We start from the raw sequence: 18,766 nt of genomic DNA on the forward strand, positions 1-18,766 counted from the left end.
AACCGCTGGCGCCCGGCGGCGCTCGCGCTAGGCCCCGCCCCCGAGGGCGTGTCCAGCGGTGGGCGGGGGAGGAGCCCCCCGGGGCGGTGGGGGGGCTCGGCGGCTGCGGGAGCGGCGGCGGCGGAGCCCGAGCCCCTCCCCGGGGGCGGGTCCGCCCGGGCCCGCGCGCTGCAGGCGCCGCCCCCCCTCCCCTGCCCTCCCCCTCCCCGCCGGCCCCTCAGTAACTTGGCCGCCTTTTATCGGGCGGGCGGCGAGGCGGGGAGTTTATTGGAGCCGGAGCCGCGGCGCGGCCGGGGCGGGCAGCGAGCTCGGCGGAGGGCGGGGGGCCCGGCGCGGCCCGGGACGATGCTGCGGCTGGTGTCGCTGAAGTTGGGGCGGCTGTACCGCTACGTGAAGCTGGCGGTGCTGGGCAGCCTGGCGGCGGCGCTGGTGCTGAACACGCACTCGCTGCTGGCCTCGCTGCAGCGCAACGAGCTGTCGGAGCGGCGCTTCCTGCAGCTCAATAAGTGCCCGGCCTGCTGGGGCACCAGCTGGTGCCGCAAGTTCCTCAACGGGCAGCTGCGGCTGGAGAGCTGGGGCCGCCTGCGCCTGCTGGACTTCTTCAACGTGAAGAACGTGTACTTCGCGCGGTACGGGGAGCCCCGCGAGGGCTCCCGCCGCGTCGTGCTGAAGCGCCTGGGCTCGGCGCAGGAGCTCGCCGACATCGACACCAAGATCTGCCGCCGCGCCACCGGCAGGGGCCGCTGCGACCTGCTGCAGGCGCTGCCCGCCACCGAGTTCGCCAGCCTGAACGGCGACGTGCGGCTGCTCACCCCCGGCGCCGTGGAGGGCTGGTCCGACCTGGTGCACTGCCCCTCTCAGCGCCTGCTCGACCGCCTGGTGCGCCGCTACGCCGAGACCAAGGACTCGGGCAGCTTCCTGCTGCGCAACCTGAAGGACTCGGAGCGCATGCAGCTGCTCATCACCCTCGCCTTCAACCCCGAGCCGCTGGTGCTGCAGGTAAGCGCGGCCGGCGGTGCGCGTCCCGGCGGGACCCTCGCAGGAATGGCCCTTCCTGCCCTCGCCGTGTCTGCGAGCGGGGACGAGGGCTCCCGGGCAGTGGCCCCAAACCCCGGCGGATCGCGGGGCCGCCTCCGGCTCTGTGCCGTGACTGACTCTCCTGCGGAGGTGCCGGCAGGGCGGGCTGAGCAGAGGATCCCCAGTCCGTGCCTCGGCCAGGAGGCGTTTCTTTAGCTCACTCAGCCTGACTTTCCTTCCTCCCTCAAAGAGTGCGTGTTTTCCCAATTTGCGGTCCTCCTCAGGGTTTAACTCCATCCCCATTCCGCTGTGCCGCCGGTACCGAGCGGCAGCCGCGGTCCCCGGGAGCGAGGATGCTCTCTGCTGACTCGTGCCTTTGGCACAGTCCGGTGTCAGCGTGTTCACACATTGCCGGGCAGCAGTGCGTGCCCGTGATTCATTTCTTAGGGTCTAGTTTGGGAGGGAGTGCGTAGAGACTGTGCTGCGATGCTGTTGTGCTTTCCTTGTCAGAAACTGACTCATGTGCTATGTCATGTTCTTAATGTGAACTAAATATAGTTAGTGCTGGTAGAAGTTAGAGATTGGTATTTGTAGCCTGAAAACAGACCGACAGATAAATGAACAGTGTTCTCTTTTCAGCGATTACATGTTCTGTATTCTTTAATTAGGGGGATGGGTTATGTGCGCACACCTGAAATTTGTGCTTTAATATGTTATAGAAATTTTTAGGTGAAAAATGCTTAGGAAGCTTCTATTCTGTGGCACCACTCTGTTGTTTCTGTTCTATATCTGTTTAGATGAGGAGCTTTGCATTTTGGTTTTTATTATTATCAAGGGAACTCATAAGTGTGCTTTTAGCATGTAGATTTGGAATCAGAACTGTTTTGTCTAACTACTGAACTGTCCTTGCCTTTATCCAATGTATGATTAAAATGATAGTTGCAAATATGTTTTGAAAACATTACCTCATGATTACTATTAACATCTGCTGTTTCTCTAGTGAGAGTAGTGAGAGGCCAAGAACTGCTCAAAAAGCAGTGCTGCAGGCTTTACCCTCCGGAAAGTTTGCCTACTGACTAATTTCTAGAAAATCAATTTATGAACTTAATTACAAACATGTTTTTCAGTAGTGTGCCTTCTGCCCTTCAGTCTCTTCGTGTACAGCTCTTTAGGTTTGTTTTCAGAGTGTGTTTCCAGTTTGCTTCTCAGCAGACTTGAGGGTACATTGTCTCCCATTTTGCTGTGAAGTTCCTCCTGAGCACAGTGAGTAAGGAAACTCCACTTAAGTAAGAAAATCAAAACTGCTTTTGCTCTGCTGAGTATATTCAGGAAATTCTTTGAGAAGTGATTTGTTTTGGCTGTGTTTCATTCAACTTACTTTTTCGGTTTTGACCAGTGGTTCCAACATACTGAGTGTAGACCTCGACAGCCAGAGAACAGCTGTGTTTCTTCATAATCCTTTACAGGCAAAGGCTGTGGCACACTTGTGCCATTGACTGTAATGGGCTGGATCATGGGTGGAGGGCAGTGGGTTGATTAGGAGCTTTGATTCCTCTCAGCTTCTTGAGGGACTGTAGATGAGTCCTGAGACTGTCAAGCAAATCTTTTGAAGAGAAAAAAATCTTGAGTGGACTTGAGCCCTCTGTTCAACATTTATCTTAACAAGGGTGCAGCTGGAGAGCAGAGCAGGTCAAATTTGTGGGAAGTGAGGCAGCCTTTAGCAGTTCAGGGAGAAGTAAAGCAAGTCTGTTGCCTTTTAACAGATCAAAAGTGTTTCATAGAGTCTTGTGAATTTTGATGTTTTGGCATGTCTTGGACAATATTTCTGGGGAGGTTCAGGCCAGCTTTGTGTGCCTAAACACTCCTAATGGTTTCTCCAGAAAAATGTTAATTAACTTTAGTACTGAGTACTTGACGTTTGAAAATCTTCCCTCAATTAGGAATAAAATATGTGAAGTACATGAATCTGTATGATCCCTTCCCCATTCCATAGTGCTCCAGGTTTAGTCTCCATCTGAGAAATATTTAAGGAATGAGTAATTCTGTGTTCTGCAGCTCTTGCAACAGCAACATGCCAGACACTCTGAGAGGTGGTTACTTTCTAGAATTGATAATTGACTACTGAGAAGATTGTTTATGTTTGTACATAACATTTGTAAGACATTTTTATGGTGTAGGTTCTGCGGTATTGATGAGGGCAGGTAGTGCTGTTGGAATGAAACTTGTAGGCTTGTTTTAAAAATCAGCTGTTTCCAAGAAAAGAAACCTTCATGATGTTGTATGAAGAATCAGATTTTAATTTAAAGTAAAGCAATCAATAAATTGATGCATTTAACTCATGCTGTCTGTCACCAAGAGGGCACAGGGGAAAATACTGCTTGTTTTTGCCTCGAGCCTTTCATGGAACACTACAGTGACTGAGCACTGTCATTCATAACAGCAGAGATGATGTCTAAATTCTTGGTGTACAGTGCATGCAAGTTCTGTTTTGCTTAATTGTGCTACAGACAAATGTAAATAGGCAATTTAGTAGGAACTTAAAGCTGAGTCTTTCATTTATAGTAGAGAATTCTCTGTAGTTGTCTACAAGAGCCAACAGTTTGTGGATTGTGAGGTTTTTCATCAGAGACTGGGATTTTAGCTTGAAGCCTGTGAGAGTATGGATTATTCCTGAAGTGGTGTTGCTCATGAACTGCATCATCACAACTGATTTACAGCTGCTGCTGTGGGAATTTTTCAGGTGGGGCTTTAACCCATAGCATGATATTACTGTTCAGGGATTTGTATCAAAAGTATAACACTGCACATTTAGTACAGATTACGTGTTGTAATCCTAACTCATTATTTGTATTTTTTCATAACTTTCTTGTTAACCTTCTTTGTTTGTACTTATTTATTGTGTAGGTGTACTCAGGGAAGAATTCAGCCCCTTTTGCCATTTGACTTTGTTAAGCAAATGGAATGACAGCTGCAGTATTTTTCAAGTCCACTTAAGATTTTTTTTTTGGATATTAAAATACTAATTTTTCTTCTGTAAAATCTTGCTAAGCTTCTCACTAATTAAATCCTCTCACAATTTTCATGCGAATTCACATTTGAACCAAAGAATTAATGTGCTAAAGATTTAATTTCTGATAGGCTTGGGGTTTTTTCATCTCCCTTCCTAATAGTTGTTTTCTTCAAAAAAGATGAATACTTTTTAGTAAAATAAGGTCAGATTTGTAATCAAAATGCTACATCTAAACCAGTATTTCATATAGGCATGAACAGCTTATTTGGACAAATGCAAGAACAAAACTTGCTGCTGTTTCAACTCATTCAATGATAAACAGTGTTGTAAATGGGAATCACCTGGAGGATAGGATCTGTGCATGGCATCCTATTTCTCACTGAATATGATGATGGTGTGCATCAAACACTTGCAAAGTTAGGTCAGCTGAAGTTGCCTTAGGAAGAAATAGAAAAATTGAAAAAATAACTTGGATTAGAGACTGAGTGCAGTGTGACTGTTCAGAGAACCATTCTGGATGTAAGCAGGTTTATCCTTGTCCTTTGACTTTCTATAAACCACCAGCTTCTAGTTTGTCTTGTGAAATAGATGTAATGGAGAAAGGTTTTGAAATATTTTCAACATTTTAAATAGTGGGTGTTATTCAACTTTATCAAGTAACTTGGTTAATTTTTATCTTCACTTGCAAGTTGGAACATAAACTTACTGTTAATAGAACTGAAGAGTGTGATAGCTCATTTTTCACAGAGCTTTTGCACTGATGGTGTCAGGCTCCAGATTTCCTCTTTGGAGGTGCTGTGGCCGTGTCCTGGCAGCTTGGATGCAGTTCCTGAGCTGCTGCTGTGGTGGCCCTGTGGCTGTGCTGTGAGCCCTGGTGTGCAGCCACGCTGTGTCTGACTCCTTCTGCAGTGGCCAGGTGTTGTGTTCTCTGCTGAAACATGAACAAACAGTGCCCCAAATCCTTGCTCTTGGTGTTAGGGGTAGTACAATGGGACTTGACTGCTGAAATAAGCAGTTGTTTCTTGGTAAGAACGTTGTTTTTCAGTAAGGTGGTTGTGTTTTTCCTAAAATCTTATGCTTACCTGAAAAGACAGTTTACATCTGTACTGGCAAAACTGAAATACAGGATTTAGAAGTTGTTTTGGCAAACGGCATCTAGAGCTGGTCTTGCAACCCTCAGTCTTGCCTTTGTGTTGGCTGTGCTGTTGGCTTACAGTATTGCCAGGTGCCATATGGAAATGTCAGTTGTGTTTGCTTTGTTTGCAGTGCTGTGGTTTAACCCCAGCTGGGAACTCAGCCCCACGCAGCTCCTTCTCCTCACACTGGGATGGGGGAGAGGAGAAGTGAGAAAACTTGTGGGTTGTGAGACCAAGACAGTTCAGTAAGGAGAGCAAAGCCAAAGAAGGGATTCATTCAGCAATGCCCATGGGCAGGCAGGTGCTCAGCCATTGCAGGGCTCCATCACACGGAATGGTGACTTGGGAACACAAATGCTCTCACTCTGGATGTGTCCCCCTCCCTCATCCTCCTTCCCCCAGCCTCACATGCCGGTCACGATGCTGAATGGAATGGACTGGAATGGAATGTCCCTTGGATCAGCTGGGGTCCGCTCTCCTGGCTGTGTCCCCTCCCAGCTCCCTGTGCTCCCCGTTCCCCTGGCTGCTGCGGTGAGGAGCAGGAGAGGCCTTGGCTCTGTGTGATCGCTGCTCAGCAATACCTGGAACATCCCTGAGTTACCAGTGCCATTCCAGCACAAATCCAAAACACAGACCCACACCAGTTGCTGTGGGAAAAATGAGATAGGCACACAAAGTAAACTTGGAATTTGCACATACAGCGTGCAATTAAAATAAAATGCTTGCCTGTAATGAAGCTTTTTCAAACTGTAGAAGGTATCTATCAATTAAATCCAGAGTGCATTAATGCAACTTTGTTTCGAGCTTTAGCTTTTAACAACCTCTTTAAATGAACATTCTTCAAAGAATGATGGTGAACATTTGTGTCTTGTATGTAAATTACAAGTCTCAAGGACTTTTATTTCTCTAAGAGAAATGCCAATCTCTGTGTGCCAAATAGTGGTATTTCTGCATTTTTAATAGACTGTAAATCATTGCCCCTCCCTCAGATATGGTTTTAGCTTTCTGAATGCTTAAGTTTAATGACTTCATTTTTCTCACAACTTCTGATCGTTGTTATTCCTTGTGGGGAAAAAGCAAAACAAAACAAACCCAACAGCTGTATCTCTATTCCTGGTATAATTACTCTGCACGAGCAGTCTGTTGCCACATAACCTAAAATTCTTCTGGTTTCTCTACATGTCATTGTTGGGCTTGATGTTTGGTTTTGTTACGGGAAGAGCAATAGTTGACATCTGGTAAACATATATTAAAACTTTAACTGATCAATTTGAAACAATTTCTTGCACAGAATTCACTCAAAGTAGCAATTTAGCCAAATGTTCCACAGAATCTTTTTGCTGATCCATGCATAAGTAAATGAGCAAATTCCTCTTTTCTGTTTTTTTCCATACACACTCTTCTAATCATAAGTTATTTTCTGTAGTTCTATTCTAAATACATTGGTAGAGTGTAGAATGGCAAGTCAGTATTAATACTTGGTACCCTTAAAAGTGTCTTCATTACTGAATTTGGTGTTTCTGTTCCATAATTCTGATGCTGTAAACCAAGCAGTGGATTTAAGGTGATATCTGCATTACCTGACATGTCCTTGGCTGGACTTGTGTTATTGAAGTTCTGGCTCTTACAGATACTGGGATTTTAATAGACTGAATTTCCATTGTGAACCTTTCTAAAAGGAACGAAAAATTGGTTCTTTGTTGAATTAAAATTGAGTGGCCTCATGTTACAAGAATATTCCTCTAATGTGGTTCTATTGAAAACTGAAGAATCATTTTTTTGCAGTGACATATGACTGTACATATTAGACCAGAACTGGCTTGTACTTGTCATGTTAACTGTCATATTTAATTATGCTCCCTAAGTTATCAAAATTATTTTCATCCTTCTTTCATAGTGAAAGTTCCCTAGAGTAGAAAACATGTAGGGTGAATTATAAGGGATATTTTAAAATTGTCTAGAAATTCTTGAAGTTATTGTGGGGTGTATATTATGATGAATGGCTGTCTGAATTTAAAGGCTGCTGGGAAGTTGCTATATAGACTTCAATAGAAATTCTCTTGAGAAATTCTCACTTGCAGTTTTCAATAGCAGAAAAAAGTTTGTTACCCCACATTAGAAACCTTGCAATGTTGTTCTGGTGTGTCAGATGTATAGGGATAGTTGTGTTTTACTTCTCTGAATTAAATAATTGAAGCTTTGTTTTGGACTCCAATTTTGCAAAGTAACTTTAAAAATAAGGCCATCTCTGCTAGGACTCCTTGATAGTGACATATTCCAGGCTCATTACTGATGAGAAGTAAATACACAGTGATTATTTGCATCTGTTGCAAATTTAATCTGAAAAAAACTTCTATGAACTACAAACCCAATTTGAACAGGTGACAACCAATAATGATACTAAATTTTCTTTATTATGGCTCTTGAGTTTAATCATTGTTCTTTAATTTATTTGGAAAAGAGGCATGTCTCTGCTGATGTTTTGAAATACAACTTTTACAGCTGGAGTGTTCATCTTAACAACTGAGTATTTAGAATTTTGTGTGTTTTTTGTCCTTTAGTGTGTCGAGCCTGGTATGAACCTCTTGTTGGCATGAATTGCGTATAGTAACTGGTTGAAATGTAGTCAAACTTGAAGAAGAGTCAAATAAATTTAGAAAAACATGGTTTCAATGGGAACACCAGTATCTGGAGCACTCAGTGAAATCCACTGTTCACACTGTGTCTGTAGGCTATGTGTGTATAACCCCTGTGGGAGTTCCAGGTAAAGATCAAATGCTGTGGCATGTAGCTGGAATTACATGGTTTCCACTGTACTCATGAGCATTCAGGAAACTATTTCAATACAAATCTTCCAGAATGCAGATCAGTTCCTGACAAAAGGAGGCACCTGTGTTTAGACTGTGCATGTAACTCCTTTGATCCAAAGACCATCATGGTAAATCTGCTCTGCAGCTCTTCATGGCTCCAGAGCTTTGCTCATTTGCCTTGGTGATTAATGCAAGTGCTGCTTTTGTTTACACTGTGGAATCAGCAGTACTCTGAGACAGAACTCATTTTCCATTTGAGGAAGGGCATGTTATTTGAATTCTGCTCGTCCTGCCTGCTGGTGCCTGCAGTTCAGCAGGATGATGCAGTGAAGGTGTCAGGGAGGGGTCATTTTGCCATGAAGTTCCTCAGGGTCCCTTGGAGACAAGTCCCTGCTCTGTTTGTGTTTTTAAAAATTCCTTCACATAAAAGATGAAGCTCTTTGTTTGGGTAGGTTTTTTGTCTGAGGTGTTTTTTCTGAGCAGGAACTCACTTTATGCAAACACTGGAGGTGACAAATAGAGCACCTTCTGGAATAGTTTTGAAAATGAAAAGCATGTTTTTTAACAACAGAAATGTCAGTTGTTACTTAAACTGGTTTGGCTTTTTTGGTCTTGATTATGAGGATGAATTATATGCTTCATTATGATAAACTAATATTCTTTTAAGTGTTTAATTCAAGGGGGTTTGTGTTACTGCAGAATACAATAGGCTTTATCAGCTGCAAGCTGGTGAGTCTTCACTGCCTGATCTAATTCACAGCTCTGAACAAAAAGCACTGGCACATTTGTGTATAATCTCAGGTTTAGACAGATGGAAGTGAGGAAGACAAATGCACTGATAGTGTGTTTTGTGCTTCAGTGAAGTGATAAATTCACTCTGTTAATTCTTAATATCTTTTCTGAGACTACAGTGTATTTTTAAAGATATAAATGCAGCATTATTCTTTCAGGAACAGCATATCCATTGTCCCTTTGACAGAGTTTGTTTAGGTTTCTAAGCCTTGATTAGAGAGATATGTTGGAGCTACACTAATTAGAGCAAGCAAAATATGTTTTGGGGGTGTGTCACTGGGAATGGAGGTAGCAGAAGTTTTTGGCATCTTTACTGTTTTCCATCTTTCTGTTAGAAGATATAGATATTTCTCTGAATACAGAAAAAAGATAACAATGTTAATGAGAAGAATCTTACTAAACTACCTGTTTTTAGATTTTCATATGCATTACCTTATTTTAAAACAGATGAAGTTTAATTGTCTGTGGTTTCTCTGGCATTTGTATGTTCATGGATAAAATGTGAGGGGGTGCATCAGAATCAAATTCTTTTGTCAAACAGCTGCTTCTTGTTTTGAACAAGAGCTTAGTTTTTAATTTGATTGTCTTAAAGTCTGAAGGTTTTAAAGTCTGAAAATAGCATATTCAAGTACAAAATTATCTAATTAAATATGTGGCCTACTAAAATAAAGCATAAAATAAAGTTATGTATTATTCCCCAGAAATCAGATTTTTGACAATTATATAAGAAGCTTTTTGTTTCTAAATGCAACTTGTTCATGGAATACATGTTCATTAATCATATAAATTTGTTTTCAAAATTTTAATGCATGAACCAAAAAATCCTTGTCAAGTTAGCTGCAGTTTCCTCTTAAAAAACAGCTTTCAAAATAGAACAGTACAAAAAGTTACAAGCTGCTGCTTGCAAAGACAAGAGATCTGCAGTTCAATTAATATTCTTGTCAAATTCACCAAGTGAATATAAAAACTACTGAATGAGGCACTTGTACATATTTTTATCCCCTTCTTCCGCTACTGCCTTGGGTAATGAAGTGTAGATGTGGCTGTTACATGCCAGTTGGAAGGGAGCCAAAGCAGAGATGTTGTTTGTACATGTGCAGACCTTGGCAGGATTCCCCGCACTCCTGTTGTCAAAAGATGTTTTTATTGCCACAGCGTTATAAATATATCTGTTACAGCATGGCATGCAGATATTCTGCTGGTAACATGAAGGTGAGCACTTCTGAATAAACCAGACTGCTTCTAGAATTTCTTGTCTGCACTGAAATTCAGTGTACACAGTGCAGGAAGCATAATAGATGTGTTTGGAAGATCAGTGACTAACACTGCACTTTGAAAATCAGTTTAATCCATTCCATAAATCCCTGCTGCTGCTGCTGGAAACTTCATCTTAGCTCCTTCCCTCTTCTGCACCCAGCTGGGGAGGCCTTTTCTTTTCCTCCCAGCAGAGCATCCTGGCACAAGGTGGGGATGTGGTCTGGATCAGGCTCTGATCCCAGGGAGCACCAGCCCAGCAAAACGAGCCTTGCTTTGCTCATGGTGTGCAGGGCATGGAAATGAGCGTGCTTGGTGGGCTGCGAGGGAGGGACACCTGTGCTTCCACTGGTAGCACATTCCTTGCCAGGTTCAACTGTTTGTGGTTGCATTTGTGTTTGAAAAGGGAGGCAAAAAGTCGTAAACAGGGCAAGATTGGAAGATTGAAAAGGACAACTGTGGAAAATAAAAGGTGCGGGATGGTCCAAAGTAATATTTAAATAAAAATATTTAAGCATCATTGAACTGAGTGCTGATAAAATGCAACGATATGACAATGTCATGCAGGTGATGGAATTAGTTAAACTTGTGTTTATCAGGAAATGTAATCAGGTAACTTTTCCCCATTTTAAAGAGAAGTTTGTATGATGTAGGTTAAATAAATACTTTCATTTGATGGACAACAGCTATTTGCTTCTTGTTTTGTTTTGGTCCAGGACTGAATACACATGATACATGCCCATGAAATCCCTCTTTGGTGACATTTACTGATGCCACAGCCATGTTTCTGTTAGATAGTCTGTTCAGAATAAGTAAGGAAGACTGAATTACCACATGCTTCAGTTGTTGGAAGGTTATTTTGTTGAACACAAAACAAGTGACAGAAAAAATTCCAAAACTCTCTTAACTGTGGAATGTGACACTTGACATGAGCTGAACTGGTGGCTCTTTGGCTGTACTTCTTCCTTCATTAATTGCCCTGAATCCTGCAGGCAAATAAGCCTGGAGGCTGGATAATGTCTTCACTATTGCATGGTAGATTTAGTTACTGAGAGAGATTTAGTTCTGCTGAGTTACGTGGTTTCACAGCTTGAAAATACCATACTGCTCTCAAACCTGTCAAATTAGTTTGTATTATCCTCAGGATTTATCACAACCTGTTCTGCTTGTGTGAGTAGAATATGTGATAAAAATAGAGTTAAAGTTCAGACATGCAGACATGTTAAAAACTTTCTACCTATTCTGTTACCAATGTGGCTCTGATGTCCTTTTTGCCCAGCCAAGAAAGGAGGTTCTCTGTAGTGGTAAACAATGGTTACTTACCCAGAAATTGTCTTCTGAAGTTTGCCACCTTAGAGAGCAACTTCATGGCTTTTGTCATTAAAATAGCAAACATTGTCAGTTATGTATATTAGTTAAAATTTTAGTTTCTTCTGGTGTACCACATAGACAAAGTTGGTTATGTTAGGCACCTCTTCTCTGCATGGTCTTGTAGTTCAGTTCCACATGGTATGTTTCCTTCCAGTCTCTTTTCCTGGGTGACAGTAAATGTTTTCTGCCATTGTAGATTCCAGAAGGTCCAAGGCTTTCATTCATGCTGAATCCCACCATGCTGGTGGTAAAAATCCCCAGCTGTGGTGAAACCTTTGCTACATCATTACTGCAGAATGGATCCTGGGTGGTGTCTGGTGACAGCATAGCAAGGCACAGCAGGAGGAAGGAGCATGGGCTCCTGGTGGTATCTCCCAACAGTTAAAAGTGGTGTACATCCTATTCTTAGAGTGCTAACTTCTCTAAATTTGGGGTTTCTTAAATCAGTGCTTTTGTGGTTTCTTCTTGTTGCATTCCTCTCCAGCCTTCCTCTGGAGTTTGGAGGGTGCCTTTCAAGTGCCTGTCTGTCCACGCTGAAATCCTAGAGCACGTTCAGCACAACTAAATTAGGAAAACCATGCTGGTGTGTTTTGTGTGTTTTGTGCTTTTTTTGTAATTTCTTGTAGTGTGTTGTTTCTACTCAGTCTCTTATGTTAGCTTTGAAGAAAGGTACTGTTGGAGACAGATTTTACTGTTGATAAAAATGTTATGTGGCTGTGTGTAATAAACACACAGTATATATATAGCAGTTAATCAAGAGATAAACTGTTAAGGTATACAAGAAAATTAAGAAACCTCAAAGGAATCCCATCAACTGGGAAAGTGGAAGGGGTGGTGGTGGAGAGAAGGAGGTGCCACTTTGTAGAGTTTTTTTTTCTTTAGGTTGTTAAAAGAACTGATTTTAATTAAAAGATCAAATGCAAAAATATTTTGATGGGAAATATACTTGCATTACTACAACAGATGTGTAATAAAACACTAAGAGAAAAAGATGGCTGGTGAAATTGTGTGTGTAAATATGTGTGTGTGTGAGTGTAGGTGGAAAGCTAGATATGGGCTATGTATTGTTTCTCAGGTCATCCAACTTCTTTCCTGCATTAATCCAGCAAGGTCTGTTGGTCACAGAAATACATTTTGTATTGTTTTTCCTTTCTCTTCAAAACTCACAAACATATGGATTATTGTGTTGATGGATATTTGCAGCTTTCTCTAAGTTTTATTTAAAAGCCTTTTAAAATCTAAGCTGTTTTGTATTAATTAAAAATTTAAATTTTTTATATACAGAGCTTTCCATCTGATGAGGGTTGGCCATTTGCAAAGTACCTGGGAGCATGTGGAAGGATGGTGGCTGTCAACTACGTGGGAGAGGAGCTGTGGAGTTACTTCAATGCACCGTGGGAGAAACGAGTGGATCTGGCCTGGCAATTAATGGAAATAGCTGAGCAGCTGACAAATAATGACTTTGAATTTGCACTCTACCTCCTTGATGTCAGCTTTGACAACTTTGCAGTGGGACCAAGAGATGGGAAGGTTATCATTGTAGATGCAGAAAACGTTCTGGTGGCAGACAAAAGGTTGATCAGACAGAGTAAGTGTCTTCTTTCACTCCCCTCACCCCCTGTGTCTCACTTCTTTCTCTGCAATATTTAAAGTATGAGTGGTTGCTAAATACATATTTGGTTTGCTTTACAACTAGATTGCTAATTAACAAATGAATTAGCTTTCTTCTCTAATTAGACTAATTAGCTTGACCAATTGGTCAATTTCATGAGCTGTTGAGCATACCTGGACACTAAGTACTGTAAATGTGCATAAAGGAAGAGGTGGGGGTGGGAAGAGAGGGTGTTGGTGCTGAGTGTGTTTGGACAGGTGGATGGACAGATAGACAGATAAGCAGCCTGGCTTTCTTGTCCTCCTTAGCTAAGAGAGAGAGGCTTTTTTTGTCTTTTCCAAGCACCTATGTAACAATGGGAGTCTTGGAACTCTACTTTCTGTGAATGACAAACAGCATTAGTGCCTGCTTTGCCTCAGTCCCACAGCCTGACTTTGCTTCCTGTTGGTTTTCTGTAATAATGGAACTGAAGGAATGGGTAATTCTAGTGCTGGTTACAAATTAATTTTCTTTCTGTCACCTGTAAAAGCTGAAAGCAGTGGCAGCAGGAGACGTGTTTGACAAAGTGGCATCACATAGGTTTATATTCTTGTTGAGCTTATATGGAAAACTTAGAGACCTGAGGGCTGGAGACATTGAACATGAAACTGGATTCTGCAGAAATTCATGGCAACAGGCCAAGTGATTCCACTTTGCTTTGAGTGAATGGATTATTTTAAGCTTTGCAAATAGACTTCTTATGTTGTGCTGTGGAATTAACTTTTAGACTGGCTTTTTCTATCCACACACTTTTCTGCAAGGAAGTGTGTTTTGGGTTTGTTTGGTTGGGGTTTTTTATTAGATTTATTATATGTCCTCAAGCAGCTTAGATTAAAACTACATGAACCTACCAAGGAAACCTTTTAATATATTGAATATCCAGTACATTTACTGTAGAACCCTTTCCTTTGCTTCTTTTCCTTTCTCTGCCATTATTTCCTTCCCTCTTAAAATATTACTGAAGGCTTTCATTTTTGGAGTCTGTCTGAATTGCTCAAGCAGAAGGATGTTCAGATGAGCTCTGAAAATGTTGATATGTACATGGAATAGGAGTGAGTAGCTCCTTGCAGAACCTGAATGCTGCAAGTGTCACATCTGTTGTCCCAACCAGGGTTTTGGTGTGATTTATGATCTAACAATCAGGAACACAGACAACAAAAGAGGACATGAGAAAATTCTTAGTCTCTGTATAAACTTGTTGTGGTTGACATTTACTGCTGTTTTCATGGATCTTTGGGAAGGTTCCATGGGCCAGTCTCTGTCCAGGTGATCCATGTGCCTGTTCAGATATTTCAGTGTGTACCTTCTGTCCAGTTGCACTGCACAGTAACACCTGTTTGTACTCTGTGTGGGATATCATATTTGAGTTTGCTGAAGCCCTTTTTTCCCATTCTCCATTGATGGCTTTTTTTTCCACATTGACTTTGCTGTTAATTCTGCAGATCTTACATCATGTTTTAATAGTTTATCATCCTTCTTTTCCTAAGCTGTCTCTCAATGTGCTGTGAATGAGAAGACCAATAGTCAGCTCAGAGACTGCCAAGCACAGATGAATTTTTCTTTGTACCTCACACTGCTAAGAGACATCTGCAAAACTCTGAGACTCCATGATAAGGACCTCTTCTCACAGCTGGCAGCAGTCTGGAAACTTTAGATGAAAGTTTTCTAACAAAAAGTAGTAAGAACTGAGGAGAGTTCATATTTAGTAACCTTTTCAGTATTACTGCATGAGGTATTTAATATAAATCAGGTTTTAAGTTAAAGCTGTGAGAGGAGAAGGGTTTGTGTATAAATGCCATTTGCCTTGTTGAATTTTACTTTTTTCAAAGATTATAAGTTATGTATCTGCTTTTTTATATTCTTTCTGGTTACTGCTGTGTTGAAAGTAAGATGGAAGATAAAGTTTCAAAAGTTTCTACCAATTACTTTGCAATGTTTTTTTAGTCATTGGTAGACCACTTGCTAGCAGTAGTTGCCAGGGCAACTGGAGAACCCAAATCTATGTTGCTAAAATAAATCATGTTGCTTGTTTGTTTTTCTCTGAGCTTTGGCTCTGGCTTGTTCTCTTGTACTTGCTCATGCTACATTTTTTCCTCTGGGTATGTGTTAATGTAGATTTCATGTGTTTACTGTGCTGCTTTTTTTCCTGCTTCCTCTTTGCTATTTTTCCCTCTTTCTTTCTTTCTTTCCCTTTTTTTTTGTTTTGCTGGGAACATTTCAGCAGAAGGATGTATCAAACTGTCAGATGCAGTCTTAGGCTCCAACATTTCTGAGTTTCTCTAAACAAAACTGGTTTTAGTTTAAATATTACCAGTTTGCTGTGCATTGAGCTTCTGATTGCCTTCAGACACACAGACATGCTCTTTGCTCCCCTCCCTCACTTGTTTCACTGTCTCCCTGCATTCCACAGACAAACCTGAGAACTGGGACGTGTGGTACGAGAGCAAGTTTGACGACTGCGACAAGGAAGCTTGTCTGTCCTTCTCCAAGGAGATCCTCTGCGCTCGAGTCACTGTGGACCACAACTATTATGCCATTTGTCAGAACCTTTTGTCCAGACACGCCACGTGGAGGGGCACCTCGGGGGGGCTCCTGCACCACCCCCCAGCTGAGATTGCCAAAGAGGGGCGCCTGGAGGCCCTGCTGGATGAGTGTGCCAACCCAAAGAAGAGGTACGGGCGGTTCCAGGCCGCCAAGGAGCTGCGGGAGTACCTGGCACAGCTCAGTAACAACGTCAGGTAGTCCTCAGTGAGGGTCCTTGGCACCACTGGCTAAACACTATTGCAAAGACACGCAGAAAACACAAGTTTTGGACTCCTCTGTTAAAAAGAGAGAATAAAAAACTCTAGTTTATCAGTTTTCTAAATACTGTAAAAATAGAATTTTATGGTGTTATAATGTTCCTTTGCAAACAAACAAGGTACTTACTGAATTAAAACTTGAGCTACTATTGACTGTCCTCCCTAGGTGTTTAAAAGGGAGTAGGTCACAAAAGACTGTGATAGCTTAATTGACAGCTTGTGTGTCAAAGGGTACTTTACCTAAAACTGCATTAGTGTCACAGTTTTGTGAAACTGATGTTCTTACTTGGAAAGTCAAGTTAGACTGGTGGCCTGTTTTAAAGGCCTTTTTTCTGACATCATTGTCTCATTTTTGTGTTTATTTAAACACCTTGAAGTGGCATTTACATCCAGGTAAACCTAGCTGTCTGCATTGTTTCAAACTGAACAGGCTTTCATGTTAATGCTGTGCAGAACATTCCTACTGTGAGCGCAGAATTCCTGAGTTTACTGTCTGATTTTAGGGGGTTTTACACTGTATTTTATTATGCTTAGACATTGTGGTTTGTTTTTTTAAGATCATCATAAGCTCAAATCTCACTTGAACTAACATTCATTTAATGTCTTCTGTGGTTCTACCATTGGAAATATCACTTAATGTAACTATTGTACAAAACTTACCCTTCGTGCCAGTATATACACATGGCTGTTTAACAGGAAATCATGGTATGAGCAAACTCTTACTTTTAACAGAGATAATTTGAAAATTGAATTGGAAAGACACTACAATAAAAAGATCTGTGTTAATTTAAATTTGGGATAGAAGATTGACTAAAAATCACTAATCTGGTGTAGTTTAAGTATAAGCCAAAGAAAATGGTTTTGTTTACTAGTTTTTTGAACATACAGTAAACAAAGAATGCTATACTCTAGTGAAACTAATAATTTTCAAAATTCAGATTTTGATGGTCCTTGGTTACTTTCTGAAGAACTTCTGGAATTGTATACTTAAGCTAGAGAAAACCCTAATTTGCATCATGTCAAGCAAGTTAGCAGTTTGTTTTACATCCTTCCTAAATGTGTTGAATGGAATTTTCTGAATATTCATCTTTTGGTTTACCAGTAAGCTGTACTCACTCTAGGTACCTTTTCTTGAACTAAGTTTGGCTATTCCCAGTACAGTTGAAATTAACTTGTTGAGGTTTGTGTAAATATGGAGTTGTTCTCATAAATCACAGTTTTTATAAAAGCCTCAGTTACTGCTACAAGAACTCACTTGAAAGCTTGCTCCTCAGTTTTTGGTTTTGCCTTTTTTTTTTTATTTTTACAACTACTATGCTTAATTTTCCTCAAATTTTGTTCCTACAAAGATGCTCTTAGGAAATGTGTGCATATTACTTCTGGTAACAGTAATGAAGGAGACTTAATATTTCTTAAATGCCTGTATATTTTGTACAAGCTAAACTTAATTCTGAGCAAGGTAGCGTGTGCTGCTTCCAAGAGCAGAGCTGCTCTGCCTCCTGTACTGCATGGAGCCTGGTGGAAATTGTTGTGCAGGTGAGGAAAATGGCAAACTCACTGACTTGCCCTCCTTTCTCAAAGCTCAGTGGAGCCACACAGAGATGCAGAGTGCTCTTTGATTTCTTAGTCACTGTATTTTGAGGACATGCTTTAATGGTGAACATGGTGGTGGTGCTGGGTTGCTGGTTGGACTTGATGATCTTAAAGGTCTTTTCCAACTTTAAAGATTCTATGATTAAGGATATTTTGGAATTGGAAATTCTCACTCTTATGTCATTGTTGCCTCTAGTCTTAATTTGTTCCCAGTCCCTTTTCTTGTTTTTTGAAGTTAGACTGCCCAGTGCAACTTTTAATTTGAATTTCTCCCCTCATTTGAACAGTTTTATGTGCTTGTTCTGGCACAAGCTGTTGTTCATAAAATCCACTTATTTGAACAAAGTAGACTAACCCTCAGACTAGGTACTACTGATGCCTTAAGTTTTAGCTTTCATATTTTCCAGATTCTGTACTGCATTAGTATGTAACTCTGAACTTCATATAAAGTGTTAGCAAGTTCTCTTCACAGTTTATTTAGACAAAACAATCCTTTTGCAGCCTGAGAACCAAGGACACTGTTGTAGCTTTGGGCTCAAAAAGTGTAAACAGGGAGTTGAGCAGTCTGGGAGGATGGGACTGCATAGCCTAAAGCTGTAATTGGATAATTAACCCAAATATGGAAATGGACCAAAACTTAGAAAAGTGTGAAAACTCTTGGCCTGGTGTCCATGTTGGGTGGAGCCACTTGTGCTGCCCAGGGTGAATCCTTTGAAGGCCTTTTAATAAATCCCTGCTTTATTCCTTTAACACTGTCTGGCCTCTGTTCTAGGCAGCCTCTCAAGGCATCACTACCACCCTACCTTAAAGCCTTGACTTACCACCACAGTTGATTTTGAAACATCTGCCACATTTCCCAAAGAGAGAGTGGACTGTGATTGTTAAAGTTATGAAAGAAACAAACACTGCCAGTTTTGGTTACTACTTGAGTCAGTTCTGTGACTGTCAGAATGTTCTCTTAGATTTTGTTTGGGGTTTAGTCCCTCCAGAAACAAGTTACTAAAGCCACTTGTAAAAGGAACTTGGAAGCGAAAGGAAAATAAACCCCAAACCCCCCACTAGAGCAAAAACACTACAGGGAAAACATTGTGGAGAGCAATAAATCTTGTTCCATTTGCACCTGTCAGATATTTATTGTACAATAACAATTTATATTTTTAGTCATTGCCCATTATTATTGATAAACATGGTGAAATATTTTTGAATGAGATGTTTGGGGTTTGTATGTGCATTAAAATTGTCCTTTTGTACTGTAAGTTACTGTTTGTTTGGAATACTTTATCAAAACTGTCTCCCTGTGCCTTTATATTACAAGAAAGTTGTTTCTGCAA

General features: G+C 41.3%; 1 protein-coding gene across 1 annotated transcript; it reads left to right on the forward strand.

Annotated features, from left to right (window-relative positions):
- The first annotated feature begins 334 nt into the window (after positions 1-334).
- DIPK2A (divergent protein kinase domain 2A) lies at positions 335-16,541 on the forward strand. The gene is made up of 3 exons (XM_054282465.1): positions 335-999; positions 12,675-12,978; positions 15,452-16,541. The coding sequence occupies exons 1-3, from the start codon at positions 346-348 to the stop codon at positions 15,781-15,783; spliced, it is 1,290 nt and encodes a 429-aa protein (XP_054138440.1). The 5' UTR covers positions 335-345; the 3' UTR covers positions 15,784-16,541.
- The last annotated feature ends 2,225 nt before the right edge of the window (positions 16,542-18,766 follow it).

The sequence above is a fragment of the Melozone crissalis genome, unplaced genomic scaffold (assembly GCF_028551555.1).
Source record: "Melozone crissalis strain CALT ecotype California unplaced genomic scaffold, PUWL_Pcris_2 ptg000034l_1, whole genome shotgun sequence".
Taxonomy (NCBI): domain Eukaryota; kingdom Metazoa; phylum Chordata; class Aves; order Passeriformes; family Passerellidae; genus Melozone; species Melozone crissalis.

Bases quoted from the DNA above. Each gene is read 5' to 3' on its own strand.
- DIPK2A (XM_054282465.1), top strand. From the start codon at position 346: ATGCTGCGGCTGGTGTCGCTGAAGTTGGGGCGGCTGTACCGCTACGTG. The intron at 1,000-12,674 runs GTAAGCGCGGCC...TTTTATATACAG, and splicing joins CCGAGCCGCTGGTGCTGCAG to AGCTTTCCATCTGATGAGGG. The intron at 12,979-15,451 runs GTAAGTGTCTTC...TGCATTCCACAG, and splicing joins CAAAAGGTTGATCAGACAGA to ACAAACCTGAGAACTGGGAC.